General features: G+C 43.7%; 1 protein-coding gene across 2 annotated transcripts in view; it reads left to right on the plus strand.

Annotated features, from left to right (window-relative positions):
• Window positions 1-20,821, plus strand: part of Shroom2 (shroom family member 2) — a 154,838-nt gene extending 134,017 nt beyond the window's left edge. For both annotated transcript variants that reach the window (XM_008829359.2, XM_008829362.2), the window contains 5 exons: window positions 3,731-4,393; window positions 7,833-8,378; window positions 11,293-11,455; window positions 15,553-15,825; window positions 19,439-20,821. In XM_008829359.2, coding sequence (XP_008827581.1) covers window positions 3,731-4,393; window positions 7,833-8,378; window positions 11,293-11,455; window positions 15,553-15,825; window positions 19,439-19,705 — 1,912 coding nt within the window. In that variant the 3' untranslated portion in view covers window positions 19,706-20,821. The remainder of the gene's footprint in view (window positions 1-3,730; window positions 4,394-7,832; window positions 8,379-11,292; window positions 11,456-15,552; window positions 15,826-19,438) is intronic.
• The last annotated feature ends 6,602 nt before the right edge of the window (window positions 20,822-27,423 follow it).

A 27,423-nucleotide genomic window follows, 5' to 3' on the forward strand; every position in this document is an offset into this window, starting at 1 on the left:
AAAGTATAGGGTGGTGCGTCCCATTGCTGTTTTTCGTTTCTTTTTTTTTTTTTTTTCGTCTTTTTGAAGCAGGGTCTCCCTGTAGCCCCAGCTGTCCTGAAACTCACTATATAGATCAGGCCAGCCTTTTTTTATGGGGTGAGAGTATTGCTCCCTTGCTTTACTCTGTTTTATGCAGTAAGTTCTTGGCCCTGTTTTTCCTGATGTGACTAAAAAAATGTTTACAGTTTTATTTATGTGTATGTGTCTGTATGTGGGTATGTACAATGCCCTTGGAGGCTAGAGGTGACATCACCCTCTGGAACAGGAGTTACAGTAATCCACTATATATAAGTTCTGGGAGCTGAACTTGGGTCCCACAGAGTCTCTTACGGCAAAGCATAGCCTGAACATCCACAGTTTACACAATATAGAGTAAATTAGGACAGGGCCCAGCCTGATCTCAATAATTGTTGTCTTCCAAGTAGCAGGCAGTACAGTAGCATATTTGAGGTGACTCTTGCCATATACTTGTCCTCTTTAGTTGAGTTTTGTTTCGCTTTGTAGTCCTGTTCTCTACCATTTAGCACCTGATCCCTTCAGTGGCTGCTCCAGTGAGCACTGCTTGCTGTGAGCACCCCTTGCAGGTCTCTGGGAGCTCTGCTGTCTGAAGTCTGCCAGGGCTTTTCCCCCTTCTTAGAACTGATGCCCCCCTCAGCAAATTGTTATTAGCACATTTTGTATGAGAATGAATATCCTACCCAGCTTGAATACCAGTTGCTTGGACTTTGGAATGCTGCTGCCCTTGGAACCTTTCTTCATGTGGCTCACCTCCCTGATGCAGTATTGCTCTGTGCTACTGACACAGGGACACAAAGTCCTTGGTTACCTCACTGTCTTGTTTTTTTCTCTCTGTGAACATGCCATCATATCTATCGCCATCATATCTATCTTTCGTCCCTCTCTCCTCCTTCCCTCCCCTTCCCTTCCTTCTCTTCCTTTCCTCCCTCCCTCCCCTATCCCTCTCTCCCTGGCTATCCTTGAAGTCATTTTGCAACCAGTGACCTAGACAGAAGTCCTGATCTCCTTCTATCCTTCTATCTCTGCCTCACAAGTGCTGGGATTACAGGATTACAGGCCTGTTGTCATTCATCTTTTTTCTTAAGTTCAAAGAAGGGACGAGTCTGATATGTAACCTCAGTTACTCAAGAGGCTGAGGCAGAAAGATCACAGGTGTAAGACGTACCTGGGCTACAAAATGAGTTCAAGGACAACTTGAGCAACTTAGGGAAAACCTGTCATAAAATAAAGTAGAAGGCTAGGGTTATAGCTCAGTGTGAGCACATGTTAGCACACACAAGGCCCTAGGTTGAATTTCCAGTACCCTTCCCCACAAAAAGGCCAATAGTGGTGCATGCCTGTAATTCCAGCAGTTGGGAGGCTGAGGCATGAAGATGGTTTGTTTGAGGCCAGCATAGGCTACAGCACAAGACCCTGACTCAGAAAAAAAGTACAAAGTAGGGGATCTACATATACAATATAGCCACATATACACAGCCTCACATCTACATGTATAACATACAACACAATATGGACACGTAGTACATATATACAAATGCTATATACACACCACTGGCATATGTGTACAGAATACATAGACATCTGTACAAGCAGTATGCATACATAGCATATAAACATGTACAACATCTCTATATACAAATATATGTCTGCACTCAAACACAACATAGACATAGCCTCTTTGCCAACATTTTACATAGTCCCTTGGAACCTATTAGAAACAAAAATTTCAGTATGATCTCCAACAGAACTCCAAATTGCCATATTTTGGTCATTTTTCCCATGTGTATGTCTGTGACCTGATTTATTGAATTCTTACTAACTGGGACAGTTAAAACCAGTTAGTGGTTTTATAGATTTGGCTCTGTAAGTTTGGAGTTGGGAAGAGTCAAGAAAAAAAAAGGGGGGGAAGAGGGATTGTAGGGGATACACTTGGTCCAGAAATGGCTGTGTTGATTGTAGTGTCAATAAAGATAAATGTAAACTTCTAGCATGACAAGTGAGTATGCAGCATACACTGCTCTGCAAATATCCCACATGGGATGTCCCTTTAGTAAGCTGAGAAGGAGCTTGGGCTGTCATCTGGCCAGGAGAGAGGCAGGAACCAGCTCAAGGCATGGGTTCTTAGCATGGCTTTTGCCCTGAGTCGTTATTTACCAACAGTGAAGACACCTCTGTCAAGTGAGTTCTCTTCAGTTTCTGGGTAGGTCTTCAGAGCACTTTAGCCTGGGATCAGAGACTAGAGATCAACAGTTGCTAGACTGGCCATAGCTCAGTGGTATAGTGGTTGCTGTGTCTTTGGGACACTGAGGATGTCAACTTGTGGTTCTTGGGTAGTAAGAGTTGTCTCTTTTCAGGGAGGCATTAGCTGTGGGCTATGCTCTACTCTAGAGTATCTGTTGATCCAAGAAGGGACATTCCTCTCCCTCTCCCCAGGACACAGCAAGGTTAACCTCCGTAGAGCAGGACGTTGGATTGCCAGTGTTGCAGGTCCCACCTGTAGCACCTTGATATTTATGCATCATATCCAGGTTATAATAAGATCAGAAGCAGGTGTATCGCAAGTACTCTGGGTCTCTTCAACTTGGCACTTGACTAGGTTATTATCTCATTGTGTTTACATATGCTGCCTTTGTTTGGATCAGTAACCAATTAAAGATATTTTCTTGGTGGTGTTCTCTCCAACCCCCACCATCCAACCTATCGATCAAACTTAGCGCCTTGCACATACCAGACAAAGGTTCTATCACTAAGCTACATATACTGTGGCCCTCAAAGGCCAACTTTTTGTTTGTTTGCTTTTAAGACAAGATCTATCTCATGCTGTAGGCTAGACTGACCTTTGAACTGGACGTAATCCTCCTGCCCCAATGTCCCAAATGCTGGGATGACAGGTTGAAATACGAGCTCTAGCTCAGACATCAACTGTAGACTGAGAATTCATCTTTTCCTTAAACTAGAAGCTTGTCTTTCTCTTGGGACTGGCAGTGGTGCTGCACATTGAATTGTTGCAAGTTTGACATTGGTCAGTTCATGGGCTTTGGTGAATAATTGTGCATCTGGACCAGCCTCTGTGTATGTGTGTCACAGACATGTTTATGTATGTATATGCATGTCTATGTGACATGATAGTATAATAGAAAACTCTGTAAGTCATAGCTGTTCCCCAAAGAAATACATTTTCTTCTCTTACTTGTCATAATGAGCAATTAATTTTAAAGGTGTTATGGCTGAATTGATCCTTGGCCCATTTTAGAAAAGTGCCCCTTTGTACATATGTGTTTTCCATACCCCACATAAAAGTACTTCAACTTGAAATAAATAGTCCTAAAAATAGTTGGAGCTGACAATTTTCACAAAAAATAATATTTTTTCTATTTTCCAGTGTTGCTTTTAAAGGAATAGAGTTGGTATATACATGAGTTTCTGATCTGTGTGTCTGTGTCATTCGTTAATGCTTCATGTACCCTATATGGGCTAATATTTTTTAACACATGTTACATATTGTTACCACATGCCACAAATGGCATTGGGGACAGGTGTGGGAAAATGTGTAGGGTTTTAAGTCCTTAAAGTAATCTTATGGAGAGTGTTGAGAATATGTATTTGTTCACATGCAAGGAGAACGTCCTAACTAGAATACTTACCTAATTTTTATTCTGTCTTCCTCTAGACAAGCAGATGCCCACTGCCAGGAAGTCAGTCCAGAAACATTTCAGGACCTTCTGAATCAGAACCCACCAACTCTGTCCACATTGCCTGAATTGTCCCACTCTCAGGAAGCCCCAGAGCCTCCACGGGAGGGCCTGGACCGAGCAGGGACTGTACCTCGAGATTATAGGCACTCGGAGGAGAGCACACCAGCAGACTCAGGACCCCAAGCCCAGGGTCCCCTTTCACCTCCACCTGCTCAGGAACACACCTCAAGGCCCGTGAGCACAGTCCTACTCCCTAAGAAGCCAGCCCCACCTCAGAGGCCTCCACTGCCTAAGCTCGAGCCCAGGAAATACCGGGGACAGGATAGCGCACCTGTGGATGCTCACCTAACTGTCCCCAGCAGGTCCTTCCCAGCTCCAGCTGCGGAGTCTCTGGATGTGTGTGTGACCTTCCTGTCCCACTCTCACGGCCCCTCTGAGCTCAGCAGTACCCAGCCACAAGAGAGCCAGCATGTGAATGAGGACACGTCTTGTTCTCAGCTAGAAGCCCTGCTCCCTTCTAAGTGCCGCCATCTTCAGATTTCCACCATGGAAACCTCTCGCTCCCCTTCGCCTCAGTTTGCCCCACAGAAGCTAACAGACAAGCCTCCCCTGCTTATCCATGAAGAAAACTCAGCAAGGTATGTTCCTGTGACAGTGTGCTGTGTCATTCCATTTCCATCAATACAGGCAGTCTTCAGCGTTGTAGCTGGAACCTTACTTAAGCTTCAAATATTGGGCTAAAAGTTGGGCAAGGTAAATTGTGTAGAGGACAAGCCACAGCCCAAATGACCAGTTGGAATTTAGTGGCATCACGGACCTTTGAACTTGAGCTGAATGCATTTCTGTTTGCCTTGTTCCCTGACAAGAGCAGGCTAGGCATGTTTTGCCAGTGCATTACATGTTTATGATCAAAATCCAATTCGGCCTAAGTATAAGATCTTTAGGTAATGTTTCATGATGTCTACGATTTTCATCCTCTTTAAAATTCTTACTCTCTTTGTCTATGATGCCCTACCTCCCCATTTGGTCTTTTGAGATAGGTTCTTGATATGTGGCTCAGGTTGGCCTTGAATTCACTCTGTAGCCTAGGCTGTCCTTAAACACTTATGAATGCACCATCACACCCAGTTTATGCAGTCCTGGGATTGGATCCCAGAGCTTTGCACATGCTAGCCAAGAACTCTGTCAACTAAGCTACATCCCCAGCCCCTTGAACTTTTTTTTTTTAATGTAAGAATAGCTCTACTAAAAATACCAGTGCCAGGAATGAATTACCTCTTTTCAAGTTGCTTGTCGGTGAAGTTCCATAAACCCCTAAAATATTACAGACTATTGTGCTCTTAGTTAGCCTCCAGAACTTGATGGTAAGACCCTATTCCTGAACTGGACATGGTGGCACATGTCTTTAATCCCAGTACTTGGGAGGCGGAGGCCGGCAGATCTCTGTGAGTTTGAGGCCAGCTTGGTCTGTATATCAAGTTCTAGCACAACCAGGGCTACATAGTAAGACACTGTGTCAAAACAAACAAACAAACAAAAACCAAAAGGGCCTAGAGAGGTGGCTCATCAGTTAAGAGTACTGGCTGCTCTTGCAGAGGATCTGGGTTCAGTTCACAGCACTCACACGTTACTCCAGTTCTAGGGGATCTGATGGTCTCTTGTGATCTCCATGGGTATTGCATGCAAATGGTGCACTTACATACATGCAGGCAAACACTCATACACATAAAATTAAAACAACAGCAACAATAAAAACAACCCTATTGCTGAAGAGACCACACAGTTGAGTCATAACATGGAGAAACCAAGCTGGCACTGACCTGGGAGTTTCATCCCTACTAGCTAGCTTTGATAGTGCTGGAAAGTGATATGCATGATACAGAGGGAGTATTCAACAGCCTTACCCAGCTGTGAACCCCATGAGCTACAGTATTGAGTATCCTGGCAAGATATGCCCACTGGTGCAATACTGGCACAAATGTTAAGGGAGTGTAACCAACCACTTTCTGATATGGATTCAAGTACCACTCCACAAGGCAAGTCATGCCTGATAACATTAATGGAACCAAGAACCCATGGCTGGTTAGGTTTTAGGCTCTACGGGAGGGCCTACTACTATTCTGCTAAGTTAACAGTGTTAAATCACCCCCGAGGTACTTATCTTTACACCCATATATTAGTGCATCTCTCAACCTTCATCAGGGAAACTTCTTTTTGCAATACATGGGGATTAACAGAGATCCACAACTGGTCAAGGCACAGAGAATATGAGACTGGCATTCTCAGCCCTAAATGGAAGTCTGTGTCACACCTTTTTCTGTCAAGGCTTAGGGATCACCATGGGAGAGGGACAAAAAGACTGTAAAAGCCAGAGCTACTGGATGACTACAGTGACACAGTGTTTTCCAGACAGGGAAGGGCAGTTGAGCACATGAGCTCAGAAAGACTGTGACCACATACATAAGGTCAAGCCAGACAAAATCCCAGCCTGAATGAGGGAGAGGGGATCATAATGTCCCACCCCTTTCCGACAAGCTATTGGCAATTGATGGTTTCTGGGAAAGGGAGAGGGAGTTTTCTTTAGGGATGTGGCCCCCGAGAGGCCCCATGCCCATGCCCATGCCCATAGCAGCACTAAGCGGACTCAGTGGATTTAAGGGAAAAAAGGCGTACGTGACGTTGGGAGGAAATAATGGTGGGGAGAATATGGAAGGAATTATAGGGAAAGGAATATGAGTCAGATTTGATCAAATTACTTTATGTATGCATGTATGAAATTTTCAAACACTATAAAATAATTTTTAAAAAGACATAGTTGATGCTGTTATATCTCTGCCAGTGATGTTGAAACCACAGGTTTACATGTGTGCCACAGCTGTGTTTTCTATCTTAAATGGTAACATTTAATTATCTTTCAATTGACAGCATTGTTGGGGGTCCAGAAAGAGTTTTAGTCTGGTAGTTTCTCCCTTAATAGAATCCCACTGGCTGAGTGGCTTAGAAATAACAGAAATGGCTTGCTCATGACTATAGAGGCTGGAAGCCCAAGGTCAAGGTGTGGCAGATTCACTGTCTGGTAAGAATTGTTTCCTGGTTTGTAGATGGCACCTTCTTCCTGTGTCTCCACATGGTAGACACAGGGGACAGGAAGCTCTCCAAGATCTCTTTTATAAGGACAGGAATACTGTTCATGAGGTCTCACTTTCAAGATCTAACCACCCAACGGCCCTATCTGCTAGTTTTCTTTTCGGAGACTCATTTTTACTATCTATCAGAGGCTCCCCACAAATTCAGCAGTTCTCCTCCCTTGGCCTCCAAGTGCTGAGATTACAGGCATGAGCTACCATGCTTGGCTAGAAACAGTTTTTTTATTTTTATTTTTTAAAGTGCCCTGTGTGAATTACTGAGAGTAATACAGAAGAAGTGAATTACCTGTGTACAGCAGAGTCTCCTTCACAGTGACATATGTCTTTGCAAGGGTAACTTGAGGTGTTAGTAGGTGGGAGGCACATGGAACGTGGGATGCAGTGCATGTGAGGAAACGTCACGGTGGAGGTGCTTATCAATGATTCCACACACAGCCAGTCCCTATAGAAGTCTTCCAGGGACACGGAGGGCCACCTGCTTTGACAGATGAGGTAATTCTGCTCACACCTGGTTTCTCCTACAAAACGAAGTTTAACAAGTTGGACTCGATACCTTTGCAGTATCATTAGAATAAAAACAAATAAGTAAGGCATGTAACTGTAGCTGAAGTGATAGAACACTTGCCTTCCCAGTCCAAAGCTTTCAGTTCAATGCCCAATTCCTTAACAAAAGAAAATGAATGAATGTCAAACAGCCCTCCTTTCATTTAAGTCCTCTCCCTCAGATGCCTATAGGTGTGTGACAGAGTTTGGGTCGGAATGCTAGGCATCTGGAGACCATGTCAGGTTTCAAATGAGAACAGTTTCCAACCTCTGCCTCGTCCTTCCGCTTGGCTGGTTGACAGTGAGTCTTTGTGTCGGTCTCCCTGTGTGAGTCGTGGGTGGGAATCTGTGCATGTCAGGATTTCAGAGGAGGGCCCTGTCTTTGCAGAATTGAGCGGGTGATGGACAACAACACCACTGTGAAGATGGTGCCCATCAAAATCGTGCATTCAGAGAGCCAGCCTGAGAAGGAGAGCCGCCAGAGTCTGGCACGCCCAACTGAGCTCCCTGCACTGCCCAGTGGGTTGGAGAAAGACCAGATCAAGACTCTGAGCACATCAGAGCAGTGCTACTCCCGCTTCTGTGTGTACACACGACAGGAGACTGAAGCTCCGCATAGAGCCCGGCCCCCAGAGCCCCAGCCTCCCAGTGCCCCTGCACCCCCCGTCAGAGAGGGCTGTGCCTCCCCTCCCTCCCTCAGCTATGGGAAGGCCAAGGAGAAGACCATGGACGACTTGAAGTCAGAAGAGCTAGCCAGGGAGATTGTGGGAAAGGACAAGTCGCTGGCTGACATCCTAGACCCCAGCGTGAAGATCAAAACCACCATGGATCTGATGGAGGGGATCTTCCCCAAAGATGAGTACCTCCTGGAGGAAGCTCAGCAGCGGAGGAAGCTTCTGCCCAAAGTACCCTCACCCAGAACCAAAGAGGACAAGTGAGTAAATGGCACAGGCCATCCGGTGCCTGCCAGGTCCTTGCCCCTATCTCAGGTTTAAAGGGCAAGGAGAGGCAGAGGGGCATACCCGTGTATCAATGTCATTGTCACTTTTGGAGGAAGGCAGGTTTTTCTAGGGGCTTCCAATGCATAACACTTTTTTTGCCAAGGGTTAAAAGCACTGTGCCTGGATGTGGTTGCGTGGGCCCTGGCTGAGACATGATGATACATGCTGCAGAAGCTAAGACCCTCAGCTTACAGCTGGCATGAATACGACGTCACCCAGAGGTCTCCTTTCCCCCTGACAGAGGTTCTTAGTGTGAGCTCTGGTCTTCTCCAAGGACCATTAGCAATGTGCTTGATAGCTTTGTCTGTCACACTGGAGAATGGGACACTCCTGACATCTAGTGGAAAGAAAACAGTGTTGCTAAAGCTTTTAGGGTGCATAAGACAGCCTCACCACAGGGGAGGATCCAGCCCCAGATGTTGTTAGTGTTAGTGCTGAGAAATCCTCCATTAGTGTGAGACTGATTGTCCATACATTCTCCTTTCTCTCATCTATCATGTAATCTAGCTCTGGATATGTCCTATGTCTATCCATTTGTTTATCCATCCACCCACCCAGCTACCTACTCATCCATCCATTCGTTCATTTGTCTCTCCATCCATCCATCCATCCATCCATCCATCCATCCATTTTTCTTTTTGAGTTAGGGTCTCTCTATAAATCTCATGTTGCCTTCAACTTAATCCTCCTGCCTGAACATCCTGAACACTAGGATTACAGGTGTTTGCCTCCCCACCTGCCTATCTTTCTTTTTCCTGTTGTTTTTTCCTTCCTTTCTTTCTTTTTCTTTCTTTCTTTCTTCTTTCTTTTTCTTTTTTTGCTATGGTGTGCTAGAACCCAGGCCCTCAAGTAAACTAGGCAAGTTTTTTTGACACTGAGCTACACTCCAAGCCCATTTTATTTTGTTTTGAGGAAGGGTTTTGCTAAGTTGCCTGGACTAGCTTTGAACTAAAGATCTTCCTGCCTTAGGTTCCTGAGTGCTGGTATTACACAAATACACCACCCACCACCACACTTGGCTACCTGTTTATCTTCTGTGGATTTATACCGCTATCATGTAATCCTTATATGTATTTAATATGTGTATCTTTTGTCTACCTACCTGTCTTTTGCCTATTTTTGAAGCACATCACAAATCCTGCCTGTAGTCTTAAAAATGTTAAGGTTGGTTTTGTTTTTTAAATTTCAGTCACCTAGAGGCTGAGCATGCATCTCAGAGGTAGAGCATTTCCCTAGCACATTTAAGGCCTTGATTTAATCCCCAGCACTTCAGAAGAAAGGAAGGAAGGGATGGAGGGAACAAAGGGAAACAAATTTTAAAAAAAGAAATTACAGCTAAACAAACCTCTGGGTATTCTACAGTTCTTCATATTTTGCATCTGGAATTTGATGCATTGCCAATGACAGTTTTTCCTGGTGGGGTGGGAAAGAGGAATTTTGCTTCTATGGGAGACATGTGACATTGTCTGAAGATATTTGTGCTTTTACATCTGGGGAAGTGCTACTGGCATCTAGTAGGTAGAGCCACGAGGTTCTCATCAAGGTCTGACAGTGCACAGGACATCCCACCTCAAACACACATACACACAAAGGTCCAGACCTGAAGGTGAGTAGTATAGAAGATACCCAGTGTTAAAGGGGTAAAAGTCAAAATGAATGTGTGCAGTTTATTATAAGACAGAATTTTAAGAATTTGTCAACATTTGCTGGGCCTGGTGACACAATCCTATAACCTCAGCTTCTCTGGAGGCTGAAGCAGGAGGATTGAGAATTTAAAGCTTGCCTGGGCTTCAGTATGAGTTTAAGGCCAGCCTAGGCAGCTTAATGAGACTCTTCCTTAATATATATTTAAAAAAGTCTAAAAAAGTCTCAGTGAAAGAATGCTTGCATAGCATGTGCAAAACTCTGGGTTCAAGCCCCAGAATACCTCCCACTCCCACAAAAATGAAATTATTAACATCTCTGAATAAACTTAGTTTTGTAAATACCACTTCCAGGCATCTCCCTTTGAGTGACTTGACCATAACTGTGTGTGTGGTGATATCCATCCTTGCAGCTTGTCCCCACAAGCATTGCTTAGTAGCAGAAGGGTAATATGTCCCTGAAAGTCATCAGGGAAGTAGAGACATAGCACATCTTACCCAATAGTGGCACTGCTTATTGGAAACATTGGTGGTGTCACATGTTTTCATCTTCCTCTTTGGTGACCTCATATCTAGGCAGCAAACGTGTGCCGTAGAACCGTGACCTGTGTCAGAGAGGAGTTTTTTAGTTGTTCCAAGTTATTCTAGTTTCATTAAAAACTGTTTCTGGGACTGGAGAGATGATTCAGTGGTTAAAAATGCTGGCTGCTCTTCTAGAGGATCCAAGTTCATTTCCCAGCATCCGGGTCAGGTGGCTCACACCCAGGTGTAATTGCCGCTGCAGGGAACTGGACCTTAGTCTGGCATCCCAGGGAACCCTCGCCGAAGTGGCATATACATATGAATAAAAATAGGAAATAAAGCTTTAAAAAGTTTTTAAAGTCTATCTTCCTGGGTTGAGGGGTGCAACTGGGTGTTAGAGCACTTACCTAACATGAGCAAGGCCCATGTTTCCATCCGCATCACCGCAGAACAACAGAAGCAACAAATGACGGTCTGTGGACTTTAAGACTATTCGTATGGAAAGTTCGTTTGTTTTCAAAATTTTTTTAACTTAACCTTCTTTCTTCCCATTGACTGTCTCATGTCCCTGGCTCTTGTCCTTCTGTCAGTGCCATCTTGTATTTGTCACGAGCCAGGAATCAGGTCCAAAGAGTACTTGTGCATGTGTCATGCTAAGTGCTGTTCTGGCCTCTTCACCCAGGAAGCAGGAGCCAGGCGTGCCAGGAGTTGTGTCCCTGGCTACCAATTCCACCTACTACAGCACATCAGCCCCCAAGGCAGAGCTGCTCATCAAGATGAAGGACCTGCAGGAGCCCGAGGAGTATTCAGGAGGTGACTTGGACCATGACCTATCTGTCAAGAAGGTAAGAAGGTGGGATTCCATAGGAGACGCAGACGTTAGAGCATAACATGGTACTTCCAACTCCCAGCCACTCATGAGGCTGAGGCAGGAGGATCACTCATGTAAAGGCAGGAGTTCTGGAGGGGGTGGGCAACACAGCAAGACCTTCCTTTAAGCAAACAAGTAACAAGAACTCCAAAAAGCCCTGCCTTCTGGGCATGGTGGTACATGCCCATAATCCCAGCACTAAGGGGGCTAAGGCAGGAGGGGGGCGAGTTTGAGTTAATCTGTGCTACACAATAAGTTCAAGGTCAGCCTGGGCTTCATTGTGAGATCCTTTCTCAGAAAATAAAAGAAAAAAAAAAACCCAAAACAAAACAAAAAAAAGAAACAACAACAACAAAAAAACACTTCCCTTAAAATTGCATGCTGGGTCAGTGGGAGGTGCTAAGACCACTCATTTGTCACACCACCAGAGACACTGTGCTGTATCTCTGAGAGTGTTTGCATTTGCCTTCCATGTAAGACATAGTTTAACCTAATTAAGCCTTTCATGCTTAATTCTATTCTGAGCTTTCACAAGGCCTTTGAGGATCCAACTGTAGGCAGAATAAAGAGCCCACTGTAGGAGAGCTTCTGTTCTTAGAGGAATTGGAAATGGTCACTACAAAATCAGATGTCCAACATAAGCTTGGCAAACCTAGCCCTATACCTGTTTTTGTAAATAGAGGTTTTTTGAAACACAGCCGCACCCGTTCATTTACATATTGATTATTAACTATGGCTTCATAGTTAAGTAGGTATGATAGTAAGCCTGCAAAGTATAAAATATTTATTCTCTAGCCCCTGATAGAAAGTTTGCCAACCCTTACTATACTGCATCAAGTATTAGACAATTGGAACAGGGTAAAGGGACAGAAAGAGATAAATCTCTGATTATAGAGAAAGCTCTAAGAGCATGACTGAACAGAGACCCAGAGTGATGTCAGGGGTGAGCCCTGAGAATGCCCAATATCCAAGTGTGGGCATCTGGTAAGAGCCTTCTTGCTGTGTCATAGCAAGATGGAGGGTGTCATGTTGGAAGAGAGAGCTAGTGTGCTAACTTGGATACCTCTTCATCTCTTTATGAAGCTATTGATACCATTCTGAAGGGGCCTATACTCATGACTTTATGTGATCTTAACTACCTCCCAATGCCTGACCTCCACATTCCACCAATATGTGGATTCAGAGATTAAGTTTCCAACATAGAAATTCTAGGGAACATACACAAAGTACAGTATACATGGATCCAGCATTCTCAGAGGGACCTTAGCTGTCCCTATCATAGTGTCACAACATGGTCATCAACCCAAAGATGAAACGTTGGAACTATTTGATTTGGAAGATTGGGGAACAAGATGTGAGGGAGCAGAACCCAGACTTCCCCACACAGGCATTCAGTAGGTATTCTGGGGGCCCAGCCAGAAGCGTTAACTAGACCTTTAATCCTACGGCAGCTCAGGTAGGCTCTGCACAATTTGAGTTCGACGGATTCCTCAGGAAAACCAGAAGTAGTACATTTGTTTAGATTCCCAGCCTTCGAGAACTCTGATTTTTGTGTGGAACAAAGACATGGGTTTAGGGAGCAAAGAGACAAGGCTAGAGTGGAACCAAAGACAGGTGATTGGAAGGGACCTGCTCAGAGCTCTAACTGCCATTTTTCTAAGCCTCCTCTTGCCTTGGCCCCTGCAAATTGAGGAATGAGAGGCAGTATGAACTTGGAAACTGCTAACATTCTCATCCTGGCCTCTGGAATGCTGCATTTGCAAGAATCTTGTAAGAGGGTAGGCACACTGGGAAATGTGACACACAGCACTGACAACTTCACCACGTGTGGTGCTGAGAGTTAGCTATTCATCCGAGTACTGCTCTGTGCCAGGTCTTGCTCCCAACTCCATCAAAACCAAAGTCTGAACTTAGTAATGGACCTACAGTGAAGACAGGGGAGTGAGGTATGCTGGAATAGGCTTGTAATCCCAGCATATTAGAAGCGGAGGCAGGAAGCTCACTGCGTGTTTAATGCGTTCTTGCACAGCCCTTTACACACAGCTCCATCTCCACAGACCCCTCTTTAAATGATTATTTCTTTTTGAATTTTCATCAGAGTTTTACTATGTACCTCAGACTGGCTTGAGCACCCTCCATGGATAAGGCAATCCTAGAATTTGCAGTCCTCCTCCCTCAGGCTCCCAAGTAGTCAAGTTAGGCATATATTACCATACTCAGCTATGCATTTTTTTATCTTATTTTTTGAGACAGGATTTTTCTGTATATCCTTGGGTAGCCTAGTACTCTATATATAACACAGGCTGGCAGTCCTCCTGCCTCAGCCACCCAAATGCTAAGATCGGGCCTCAACCACAACACATAACTCTACATTTTATTTTTACTCTTGATCTTTCAAAATTAATGTTTTAGCCTAAGGAGCTGGCTCAAGGGGTAACATACTCGTGCAGGCATGATGACTGGAGTTCAGATCCCCAGCACCCATGTAAATGCCAGGCAGGTATGGCAGCCTACCTGTAATCCCAGCACCAGGAGGCCGAGATAGAGGACCACCTAGAGTAAATTGGCTAACTAGAATAGGTAAGGTCTGGGTTCAAGTTCTATATTGAATACTGCTTCACTTATTTGTAAAAGTACAAGTGACCCCAAAACAGCCACATCACTGAAAACTCTCACCCCAGCATGGATGACAACTTCCTTATAACTGCATAGATGGAGGCCCCTCCCTCCTTGCATTAACCTGCCATAGTCCATAGTCATCAAGATACATGCATTGAGGGCAGTATTGCCTAGAGCTGGGACAGGTGCAGGAAAGAGAGGCTGGAATCTCTCTGGAGAGGGTCTACTGACCCTCCCCATTCCCTATGATCCCTTCCTTCTGTGTGAGAAAGTTAACATGTCTGACCTTGTTGAAGGTTTCCTTGGGACAATCACAACTGCCCTGGGATACGTAAGGGAGATGCCTCAGCAGGTAGAAGTGTTTGCATGCAGGCCTAAGGAACTGAGTAGGATCCCTGGATCCCACAAGGTGGCAGGAGAAAACCAAGTCCTGAGAGTTGGCTTCTGACTTGTACATGTATAGTATGGCACACATGTGCCTGTAGTCACACACACACACACACACACACACACACACACACACAGAACTTTAAAAATTAAAAAAAAATAGATGGTAATGATGTGCTTAAGGACAGGGGTCAACTGTCATTTCTCTGTATATGTCTTTAATTTGAATATTTCCAAAAGCTAGAGCACATAGTACCACATAGATTCTCTGAATCCTTACAAATGCAGAGATTGAAATAGTATCTACTGTGGGCCAAACTTGGCTAGCTCTATTGTAATACAGCATTCAAAGAACAAGAATTTGTTTTATTTCACTTTGTTTTTGTCTTGTGACACAGCATCTCCATCTCCCTGTGTAGCCTGGATAAGACTGGAGTTTCATCACCCTTGTGCCTCTTGTCTCCCAAATGCTGAGGCTAAAGGCATGTGCCACTCAACCTGGCTTTCTTTCATGATTCATTTATTTATTTGGGGATGGTAGAGAGGGCTCCGGGACCTCAGGCATGCTAGGAAAACAGTCTATCACTGAGCTACACAGCAGCCCTGTTTTATTTTTAATACATTTTTATGTACACATTAAGATTTTACATACACAATAAGTTACAATTTAATTTTTTTACATTTATTTAGTGTGTGTGTGTGTGTGTGTGTGTGTTTACATGGATGCTGCAGCACGTGTGTGTGAGGTCAAGAGTACAATCCATGGGAGTCAGTTTTCTCCTTCCACCATGTGGTTTGTGGACATTGAACTCAGGTCATCAAGCTTGGCAGCAAGCACCTTTACTGGCTGCACTACCTCTCTGACCTATATATATATACAATTTAACCAGGAGGATCTCCCTGTCTACTGGTTTTACAAATCCCCCAACATTTGATGATGCAAAGACTAACTCACTCGAACTGGCTGAATTCTGCCCTGGCTCTGTGTGTTTTTTCTGCACTAAATTAGTGTACCAGATCAGGACCATCCTAATGAATACCCCCATCCTTCCTGTTCCCCTACAGCAAGAGCTTATTGACAGCATCGGCCGCAAACTGCAAGTGCTCCGTGAAGCCCGTGAGAGCCTGCTGGAAGACATCCAGGCAAACAATGCTCTTGGGGATGAGGTGGAAGCCATCGTGAAAGATGTCTGCAAGCCCAATGAGTTTGACAAGTTCCGAATGTTCATCGGGGACCTGGACAAAGTGGTGAACCTCCTGCTGTCATTATCAGGCCGCCTGGCCCGGGTCGAAAATGCCCTCAATAATTTGGATGAGAGTCCTTCTCCTGGAGATCGGGTACCTACAAGCACATCTGTCTGGGAAATAGGGAGGGGAGAGGATGCTCCTTCAGGAAGGCTGTCCTTAAAGTGCTGAGAAGTCAGCTCTGGAAAGCATTACACTGTCTGTGCATGGCCTGTCTACTTGCTGAGGTTTTGAAATGTTTATGATCCACTGTCTTGGTTGTTTCGATCTACAGGCAGAACAAGCTAATGAAATGCAGGGAATGGAGGCATGACAGACATGCGCCACCATGCTGGGCTTCAGTTTTGTTACATTTAAGAAAGAGAAATTCCTTCTTTGCTGTCTTTCCTTCTTAGGTCAAAATTTAGATCAAGTTTCAGTCAAACATCTTAATACATTCTTTGCACATAATGAACCTTCAAAATGAACATATTTGTTTTTTAAAAAAAATATCTTTTATTGAGTTTTTGTGCATTTCATACACTTAATTAAATTTAGACCCCTTTCCCTATCCATGCCCTACACCCCTCCGCCCCACTGGGACCCAGTGCAAGCTTATTCCTTGGAGTCTAGTTGGCCTATCTAGAAATCTTAAAGAATATCTAGTCTCCCTTACCCAGCAGTTATCAATTGCCAAGAGTTCCCAGGCTAGGGCCAGCCTGCCTCCCATTTCCCTCACTCTACACTGGGCCCTTGTCTAATTGAGTCAGCAAGGGTCAATATAAAGTTCTTTAACTGTAATTCTGACTTCTTTTAAGAAGATATTTTTCATTATTTGACTAATTACATTTATCTACTTATTTTTGAATTGTAGACTATGTCAAAATTATTACAAATGTTCCTATTCACTGTGCACACATAAATCTTTGTATAAGAAGTGATTTCTTACTAATGACCCAAACAGGTACACTTTCTGAGATGTGAAGCCTGGATTAAAAAAAAAAAAAAACTAGGCATGAAGACAGATTTCTTTGACAGTTAGAGGTTGGACACATTACATCCAAATAATGAAGGCTGCTGACAGCAGTACCCAGGGAAAAGGGACAGCTGTGCTACCAGAAGACGCTTCAGAATTAAGATCGAGAAAGAACTGTTTTTAGTCTGTTTGTTATGCAGAAAGATAAAGGGAAACTTGATGACTAATGTATCTCAAACAACTTTTCGAGTCTTTCTTCCTATCTCTCCAAAGTAGTTGTCAACAGCTGTCATTTCTGTTGTAAAGGGCTTTGGAAGTCAACACAAGCATGCAAGTTAATTTCCACACCAAAGTAGGAATATACAAGCAGTTACTGCCACGTGCTCTCGAAAAGTTGTAAGAGGAAAACAGTCTTGCCCTAATTTGTTATACTGAAAGCATTTTCTATCAAAAGAGTTGATTACTTTAGTTCAGTGCTAAGGCTGTATCTCTTTGGTTGAGTCCTTGTTTTTCATGTACAACAGAGATTCCATCCCTGTGACGAGCAGAGAAACAGGGCAAAGTTTTCTGTAGTAAAGGAAGCAACCACTTTAGACAGTGTTTTTGGAATTTATGTTCTATGAAAGTATTTGTGAATGAGCATAAACATGTTATAAAATTTATCTACATTCAAGTTCTGGGAGACAATCACGAGCAGTGGCAATAGCCTGAGTTATTTTGGGAATCCCTTGGACCATGTTGACAGACAACTGGAGGGGAGATTTCTCCTGTTTAGACTGTCTTTTTTGTTATATAGCTTTCAATTATACACATGCATTCATATGTAACCATATATATATATATACATATGTGTGTGCCTATGTATGTATGTATGTATGTATGTATGTATGTATGTATTTTTCAGTAGGCTTTTAAACTAATACTTTTCCTCCTGGTTTTTCATACCACCTAAGCATTATTTATCTTATCTCTCCCTCCCCCTGTATAACCCTCCCTCATCTCTCCCCAGTTAAAGTACTCCCATTTCCCCATTTCCTCCTTGATAATACCTGTCTCCTACTCTCCCCCTCTCTCAAGTTCCTTCTTCCCCTTTAATCCCATGGTTTCTTGTATAACCCTCCCCACTTCCCAGTTATTGCTGAAGAAAGGATGTACTTCAGACACAGAACCTCGAGCAGTTGAGCTAGAACTGTCCTGGAAGTCTCCCTCCTGAAGACTAGCTCTCATAGTATCAGAGGATACTATGCAAGTCTTTTTTTGTTTTTTTCAATTTCAATTTTTTTTTGTATGAATGTTTTGCCTGCATGTATGTAAATATACATGCAATACCCATGGATGCCAGAAGAGGGCATCAGATCCACTGGAACTAGAGATGTGGATAATTGTTAGTCCCCATGTGGGTGGGTGCTGGGAACCAAACGAGGATCCTCTGCAAGAGCAGCCACTGCTCTTAACTGCTGAGCTGTCTCTCCAGCCCCTGAACATCTTTATTAATAAAACACATAAAACACCTACTATTCTCTCCATCCACTACCTCAGCAGCTTGAGGCACCCATATGACTAACAACTTGAGCTACATTTGTAGAACCAGTCAGTATCTGTTTTTCTTGTTAGTGCAGTAAGTTAGTCTTCCCTAGCCTCTTTCCCAGTAATGTGTTATCTCTTTGTTTCCCTTGACCTGAGGACCAAATTAGTGCTCAGACAAGGCAGGATGCTCTCAAAAGCTTGTGTAGTCACGGGCATCTTACAGAAGCAGTATGGTAAGGGCAGTTTTTGGTTCAGGCTACGTTTAGTAATAGATAACAGCTCCTCACTCACAATCTTTCTGCCAATTTCCGTGTGAAGACATTGAATGCATTCTTCTCTTCCTTTCTTAGCTTCCTTCATCTTGCTGTTAGTAGGGCTTCTGCTATGTGTGTGTTTTATAAGCTGAAAATTGTTAGTTTTGTTTTTTTAGAGACAAAGTCATCTTTCCCTCTCCCCAAACAGGACTCTGTAAGGCATTAAGGGTCCGATCCATCTATGCCACTTTGTCCTCTATCCTTCTTTGTTCCTTATGTCTTTGAGGCACCTCCTGTCAGGAAGTTTAATGCTACCCTGAAACCAATTTCCCTTCCTTCATCCCTCCCTCTCTCCTCTTCTCCGCCCCCCCCCCAATACTGGAGATTGAACCAACAGTCTCATGCACATTAGGCAAGCTCTCTACCACTGAGCTGTAGTCCCAGTCTTTTTATTTTGAGACTAGATGTCAATATATTGTCTAGGCTGGACTTGAATTTACTTATATTATAGCCCAGGCAGGCCTTTCACTTGTATGCCTTCTGTTTTCAGCACCCTGACTAGCTGGGATTACAAGCCTGTGCCACCAGGCTTAGCTTTGTTATGATAGTTCCCTTTTTCAATTTTGGGACTGACAGGATCCCCAAGTCCTTTCCTTCTTTGGGGCATTTCAGAACTCTTGTAGTTGCTGGACCCTGATTTTTTTTAAGGCTGGTGGAAGAAGAAAAAGGCACAGGCAGGGCCAGGACACAAAGAGAGACCCATGAGTAGTTTCTGGGAGAGGCAAGGAAGGAGATCCTGTGGAGATCCTGGATCCTGTGGAGATCCAGTTGAGTCACAGTTGGCCTTAGAGTGTCCATGGAAAGCCATGAGACCAGCCACCAAAGCTGCAGGGCTTTTACAGGGTCGACCAGAGTCCACGCTTTAGTCCTGTGTCAATAGGCTCCTTTTTATCTCTTTCCCCCTCCGCAGCAGTCACTGTTGGAGAAGCAGAGAGTCCTAACCCAGCAGCACGAGGATGCCAAAGAGCTGAAAGAGAACCTGGACCGTCGTGAGCGCATTGTGTTTGACATCCTGGCCAGCTACCTCAATGAGGAGAGCCTGGCTGACTATGAGCACTTCGTGAAGATGAAATCTGCCCTCATCATTGAGCAGCGAGAGCTAGAAGACAAAATCCACCTGGGTGAAGAGCAGCTCAAGTGCTTGTTTGACAGCCTGCAGCCTGAGAGAGGCAAATGAGCGGCCTACCCCTCAGAAGGTGGACACTGAGCCTCGGAGCTCTGTGCTTGGAAATAGAAGCAAGAACCTCAGACTACTTGCCCATCTCCTGCAGAGAGGCACACTCTGGAGCCACAAAGCTAGTAGAAAAGCAATAATGTCCTATTGGTGTTTTATGGGTTTTTGTTTCCATTTCTTTTGGTTCCCTGAACAGAGTTTTGCATCATAAGTGACTTCACAAGAAGCCAGGCTCTTCTGGTTGGCGACGACCCTGGGATGGCCAATGGCTGGGCCCAAACTTGCCAGCAGTCTTTTGAAGAGGTCATTCCTACCCTGTGCAGATGCCAAATGCGTCCTTAAGGTGCACAAGAGGAGACCCTTATGACCCAGCCAGGCACAGGCTACTCTGTGCTTTGTCCTCACTCATTCAACAGTGTCAGCATCCATCATGTCTATGAAAGGACGTTCTCTGCTCTGGCAAGCCAGTGATGATAAGTTATTAATGCATAGGAAACACAAGTGTTTTCCTGGTGGTTAAAAAACAATTGTTAAATGACCAACTTGTGTGTTATATGTATTCTTTTCCAGATTAAAATTACCACATAGCTCATGTGCATGCTTTGAAACACATGATATAAATAACTGTTGTCCTTATCACAGCTTAAATAATTTCCAGCTAAGTAACATTACTTAGTTAAAAGTGTGTCCGCTAATAATATTCTTGGTATCTTTGTTTCCTGAGATCTGTGGAATAGTTTTTAAGTTGCTTTCCACAGAACATTAATATGTCTGTATATGTTGTCCTTAGTGATAATTTTTGGCTTTCCTCTTGGTCTGTTACCTGTACCACAAGGGCCATGTGCTATGTACTTACTGTAAGACTCTGTCCTCTGGTTTGTAAGAGGTTCTGTGGAGTGACTAGTGCTTACACGAGAAACGTTTTCAAGATTCTGTGCCGCTTATCAGTTGAAATGGCAAGATGTTAAACGGAGTCTTATTCAAACAACACTCTTGTCCTTTTGGTTTCCAGTTGACAAGACAGACACTGGGAGAAAATAGGTGTAAATCATCTGTCTTGATTTGTTGTTTGTTTTTTGTTTGTTTAGGCTTTTGGGGGTTTTTGTTTGTTTGTTTGGTTGGTTGGTTTTTTTTGTTTTTTGTTTTTTTTTTTTTTTTTGAGCCCAAATTGGCTTTAAACTCACTATGTAGTCAAGGATACCCTTGATCTCCTGATTTTCCTGCTTCCACCTTCCACATGCTGGAATCAGAGATAGGTACCAGCACACTTACTTCATGGCTTCATGCATCTGATAAAGGATCTGTGTAAAGAACTCCCAACCGCTAATAGTAGAAAACAAACAGCCCAGCTAAAAAGTGGGCAGAAGACTTGACTAGACACTTCACCAAAGAGGATATATGCATGGTAGATAAGTACATGAAAAAAATGTTCAGCCGCCAATGGCTTGGTTATAACTTACATATTTTCAATATATGTGGATCTGATGTAGTTGTTCAAGAGATGTTTCTATAACTAAATGCATGGTGAATGGTGAGCAAGTTCCCCGGATGACTTGATGTTTAAGTATGCCTAGAGCCTTTGTTCTATCAAGGGATTAAGGAATTCTCTTTTTTCCCTGAGCTTGCAGGTGGTGTGGACCTTTCCCTCTCTCACCAGTAACCACACCCTTCCAAACCCATGCATGCAACCTTTCATCTGTGTATACATGCACACGCTCACACTCAACCACATAGTTTTCTTAAGAGACCAGAATCCACGCTTCCTGAGCCAGAAGAGCTGAGAGCGACACCAGAGGTCTTGGTGGAGAGGATAATGCCCTGGTTCTGCCGAGTTCACAAGGGCAAGCTTCAGTACGACAGACCAGACAGACTTGGTGGGAGGCTGTCAATGTCAGTGAGATGAAAGCCTTTGCAAAAGTGTTGATTCCTATCAAACGAAGCTCCTCCTGCCTTGTGAAGTCCCCACTCTACCACAGCAGCAGCCTCCTCCTTCCACCTGCTCATCTTCGGCTCCGAATGTGGGTTGTGTCAGAAAAGGTGAAGCTGGCTGGCCACAAACCTTCCAAGGAATTTCAGACTATTTTGTTTTTATTTTACACCAAGCTATTTACCTGTGGTTCCCCCCCCCGCCACCCCCAAACAGTGTTGTGGTCATTTTAATGATATGTGTGTAAAATGTGAATAGTGGAATTTTAATTGTCTGTACCCTGCTCGTTGTTTCAGGACTTTCTGTTATGGAGAACAGTATGTAGTGCTGTAATGTGCTTTTAGTGAAACTCACACAATTAAGGCCTCTCTGTCCATTCCCTGGTCGCCTGTTCCCTATCTGGTTAGCAGGGATTGAAGAATTCCAGAGAGTTTGTGTACATACATTCCTGTGTAGTGATCTTACAATCTGGTGCTAATGGTTGGTCCTTATCATTTGTAAGATGTGGCATAGCTTTGGAATTCTCTGTACACACACAAAGCTTGATTCTGGTCAGCTTTTGTGACTTGAACCCTGCAGTCCACCATGGCAAATGTGCACAGACTTCATGCTTGACACCACCTATCAACCAATCATCCTGCTTGACTTTAACAAAATAAATAGAGTCTCTTCAAATGAATGGAGCTGTCTTTATTTCCTACACCTCAGATTTGTCAAAAGAATCAAAAGACCAATGCTGGGTATGTAGCCCCTTGGAAGAGGATATGAACATCGTGCCCCGGTTTCAGATACCAGCAACATCCTTCCACAAGAACGGATACCCTGACCCAGATAGAGTGGTAAATACCTGCAGTCCCAGCCCTTGGAGTGCTACAGTACTCGACCCTCAGTTCATGTCAGTACTCCTTGTATGGAGGTAGTACTGTCACTGCTCCACTGTGCAGATGACACATAGCTCCCTAAGGTGAATGAGAGCAGAGACCCTTATGATACAGCCAGGCAGAGGCTGCACTGCATTTTATCATTTCATTCAACAGGGTGAGCATGTATTAGATGTGTCGTAAGGATGTTTGATGACCCAGCAAAAGTCAGTGATGCTGAGAATTTATTAGTGTACGGAAAACATGGTTTCCTGCTGGTTAAAAGTCTGCTGTGAAATGACCCTGTGGGTTGGATGCACTTGTTCAAAAATTAAATTCTTAAATGCTGATATCTCTTAAAGACAAAGTGGCTTGTCTGCTGGCAGCTTTTGTCTAGGGAAAGTCTGTATTCCCACACCTGACTCAACTTGGTACCTCAGAAACAGCAACAGCCCAGGATTTTAATTTAAGAGTTAGTGTTCAGGGGCTGGAGAGATGTCTCAGTGGTTAAGAGCACTGGCTGCTCTTGCAGAGGACCCGGGTTCGGTTCCCAGCACCCACGTGGCAGCTAACAACTGTCTTTAACTGCAGTTCCAGGGGATCTGACACTATTCTCACCTCCTCGGGCATTTCACAACATGGGTGCACTTACATACATGCAGACAATACACTCATATACATAAAAGTAAATAAAACATTAAAGAGAATGTTCATTATTTTCAAGACATGTTCACACAAATGCATCATAATAGCTATTTGCCCACAGGCAGAGGCAGGATGAACACCAGTTCAGAGCCAGCCTTGGCTATACAATGTGAGGCCAGAGCGACCCTATATAATGAGACCTCGTCACAAGTAAAATAATAGCAAAGATAAAGCACATGTCAAGCCTGGTTAGCTTGCTTGCCTGATGCCCTGGCCAGCAAAAGAAGCCAACTTCCTCATTTATGCTGGCCGAAGATGTGTGTAACCTATGGCTTCAGTCTCTCACTTCACCTACAAGTTCTTGCTCACATAGCTGCTTGTTGACAGGTCAATGATGGGAGGGGCATTTCCTAAGACCTCAAAAGAAATGCTCACATGTGACCCATGCAACCCCATGAATGTTCCTGTGTCCATTCCAATGCTTCCCCTTTAGGTCCTTTTAAGGCTTAATTATAGAGGCTTTGTCAAGAAGCCGAAGTCTGAGATCCAACCTGTGCAATAACTTCCTATGCTGAAGAATCCCCTCCGTTGTCTTTGATTTCTAAGGCACCCATTCATGTGATTCACTTTTTCAGTCTCCAATCAGGCTTCTCTTTCTCTGGATCAAGGAAGAACTCCAAGAACTTATGGCCCAGCAATAGATTTGGGCCTTCTGGGCCAACCCCTTAATTCCCCAGGTGGCCAGATAACATAGACTCTGGCTAATATTAATGAGAAGAGTTCCCAATTATCAAGTCATCAATATATTGGAGTAATACACCCTATTTAGACTTGGTTTTATATTTTGACCTAGTGTTTCTCAAAAGATCATAAGGGAAATTTTTTAAACTCCTGAGGCAGTAGTGGATTTTTTTTTTCCTGCGCGTCTAGGCCCTACCACTTGATAGCAAACAAAGACTATAACCCTTGGTAAGCCAGAACACAGAAGAAAGTGTCTCACTCCAATACTGAAAACATTGTCCTGGAATACTGTCTATCAAATTATACAGTTGCTGACAGCGGCACATTCAGCCTACTGAACATAATGGATTATCTGTAGATCTTGCACAAACAGATGTGCATTAGAATGGGATTCTTTGCCAGTATGTAGGATATTATAGGAAGACTGGAAAGTCCCAATAAGATCATGCTTCAAGAATTTCTGAATCACTGGGCAGGTTCCTTTTAATGCCTCCTCGTGTATGGCATATTGTCACCCATTTTTCCAGTTAGCTCTGTCTTTCAGATGAACCTTCACCAGGCAAGCTATTCATGACGTCCTTGGTTACATGCATGTCCATACCATGAATATGATCCTCCACCCAAGGAAAGGCCTGCTTAGAGACCTCTCTGTTGTCTCAGAACTGTCAGGCATGTTCCAGAGAAATGTTTAGGTGAAGCTGTTGGTATCCTGGAAAAGATACAATCTGTGCCTGCAGCTTGGTAAGCAGACCACTGCTTAAGGAGGGGTATTAGAGAATTGGGGATTTAGAGGATTTTGTGAGCAAAAACTGTATCTCCTACTGTATACTACAGAGTTTTCAGGAAATGATGATGGCACAGGTTTCCAGTGATTCTGGTCACTGTCATCTTTCCCCTAGAGGCTTTTGTAATTGCCTGTTTAAAACTGATCAATATGCCCTAGTATCCATTAGAAAAGTCTAAAACTTTCTCTCCCTACACAGACACTGGTGGTCTTACACATGACTGCTGGAAAGGAAAATTTAATCAACTCTCTGAGCCACAGGGCCTCACAGGCTCCCTGGTCCTCCCAAGAGCAAGTTCCTGGACAACCAGAATGTTCAGCTTTCGCCCTCAGTTCTTTCTAGGACAATCAAATTTCCAGTGGCACATCCCTCTACAAAAGAAACATGGATTGTCATTTAAATCCTTGTCTCCCCTGCCCCGCCTTCCTTTCCTGATGCCTTGTTCTAAGAAGATGACAGTTGTGTGTGCATAAGCTATTCCCAACTTACACATACACTGTGTGCAGTGTTCACCAACTGAAAGGTGTTCAGACGTATACTCTCACTGGTACTCTGTAATTTCTTTTGAATGTCAGGGACTGTGAAATAGAGGTCTTGTTCAGCATCATAAAATTTTCTACAAGCTGTGGAAAAATATCAGAATATTTCCTATAGAGTTGTTTGATGCATTCCAAAATTTCAGATGGATTCTCATCGACTTTTTCTTGTAGTACCTGAACCATTTGTAGACTCTTGCTTTGGTCCCACTCTGATATCTCTAGATGTAGCCCATCTTCATTAATATTGACATTAGGCTCACATATGGGACAGACTGAGGAGGGGGAAAAGTCTCTGCAGGATTATCTTGATGCATTTTTCCTGAGACATCCCTAGACTTTTCTAGTTGAGTATTCTTTTATCTACACCAGGAAGATGGTGTATAGGCCCCAAAAATTTGCTCAACCTGTGCAAATGGAGATGACTGGATCAGCCACTCTCACAGGGTCGTTCCTGTAAGAGGGTCCTGAATTATTCCAATTTAAGATTTCTGAGGTGGAAAGGGCAGTGTGGACCAATTGGATCTCAACTGTTGTCCATAGTTCCCCACAGTGAGGTGTCTTCGTAGATGTTGCTTAACTAACACCCCCACCAAAGGGAGTTCCCTGTCGGTTCTGAGGACACACCATTCCATACCTCTCGTCATTCTCCCATCATGCACTCTAGCCCCCCATGTGTATCACATAGCAGGCTTCTCTAAACATGCTGTGGCTGAGAACCATAACCCTAGCAGCCTAACTGTCTCCTTCTTCCTCACTCTCCTTCTCTTGGCTTTACCTTTCCACATCAACATTGTCTTTGTTATTTATACCATCGGATTATCCCTTGTGAAGCCTGAATGTTGATTGTGCACTGTCATAAAAATATCAGCATGAGAAATCTCTCCAGATGTTCCTAATTCTAGGCAAACCAACTCTAGTTGTAAAATAATAACACAATTTAGAGATCCATTTAATGGCTACATTCTCTTAGAAGTAATGTACAGTGTGGCCAAACAGTACTACAGTAATACCACTCTTCTCTTTCCCATAGAGTCATTAGTGTAGTTGGACCGATTTATCAGAACATGCCTGAAAACACTGTCTTTAGGATGGAGGTGGTGTCACTAATTTTCATATTCAGAGCTATGAAATATACCAGAAAGAATAGTACAAGAATATAACCTTTAAACCAGAGGCCACAGAGGCCTTAGCCTGGAATGGAGAGAAAACAACAAAACAACAGCAAAGTGTGGAGCTCAAGCAGCCCATGGCCATGAAACAAAACCATAAAGCACAATAATGCATTTTCTTACGTGAAAGCAGTAGAGAGTCCTGGGAGCCAGGAAAGAGAAATTTCCCAGGAAGTCATGAGGTGCTTGCCAGGGAGTTTCCCATCCTGAACCATGGGACTCACTTATTGAGGCAGCCTTTCTATCTCTGACACCAGGCAGTAACTTACTGGAGAGTCTCAAAGCTGTCCCAAGAGAGTAGCCATATTGTATGACAGGAATTTGTACAGCTTGTTAACCACAAACACCACAGAACCTAGACAGGAAGTGAATGTTCTGGACGTTCTTTACTCAGAGAGCCAGTGATCTAAAAGGACAATGGATTCATATGCTATAAAATTTGACAGTTTAAACCTGTAAACTACATGAGTTCAAAATGAAGAATATTGCTGTTGGGGTCCTAGGGTGTGGCTGACTGATACAGCCAATTGCCTTTCATTCAAATGTCCTTAAGTTCACACAGAATCATGATTAGACAATACCTACAAAAGCATGAGCAATAGCAAATTACTGTGTCCTATGAAGTATTCTAGAAGACGTGCTGGAATATTCATAGAGAAGTCAATGGAAAAGGTCCAATTACAGGTCAGAGACAGTCTGATCAGAGAATGGAGAGAAGAGTGTCAGAAAGATGAGATTGTAAAGCTCTCATCCCCAGCCAGTCCGTTATATCAGGAGAGGGGAAACAAAGGAGTCAATCATTTCAGAATTCAGTTTTTAGTTTTAGTCTTACATTTATTTATTTATTATTTATTTATTTTAGTGTGTGTTTGCTGTTGAAAGTCAGGGGACAATTGTGAGTAGTCGGTTCTCTCCTTCCACCGTGAGCATCCCAGGTATCAAACTCAGGTCATCAGCCTTGGCAGCAGCCGCATTTACCTAGTGAGCCATCTCAGCTGACCTGGTCAGGTGGTCAGTTTCATCCTCGAGATTCATCGTGCTGGTGCCTTTCTCCA

Source organism: Nannospalax galili, unplaced genomic scaffold (assembly GCF_000622305.1).
Source record: "Nannospalax galili isolate Female #2095 unplaced genomic scaffold, S.galili_v1.0 scaffold414, whole genome shotgun sequence".
In the NCBI taxonomy this organism is placed as follows: domain Eukaryota; kingdom Metazoa; phylum Chordata; class Mammalia; order Rodentia; family Spalacidae; genus Nannospalax; species Nannospalax galili.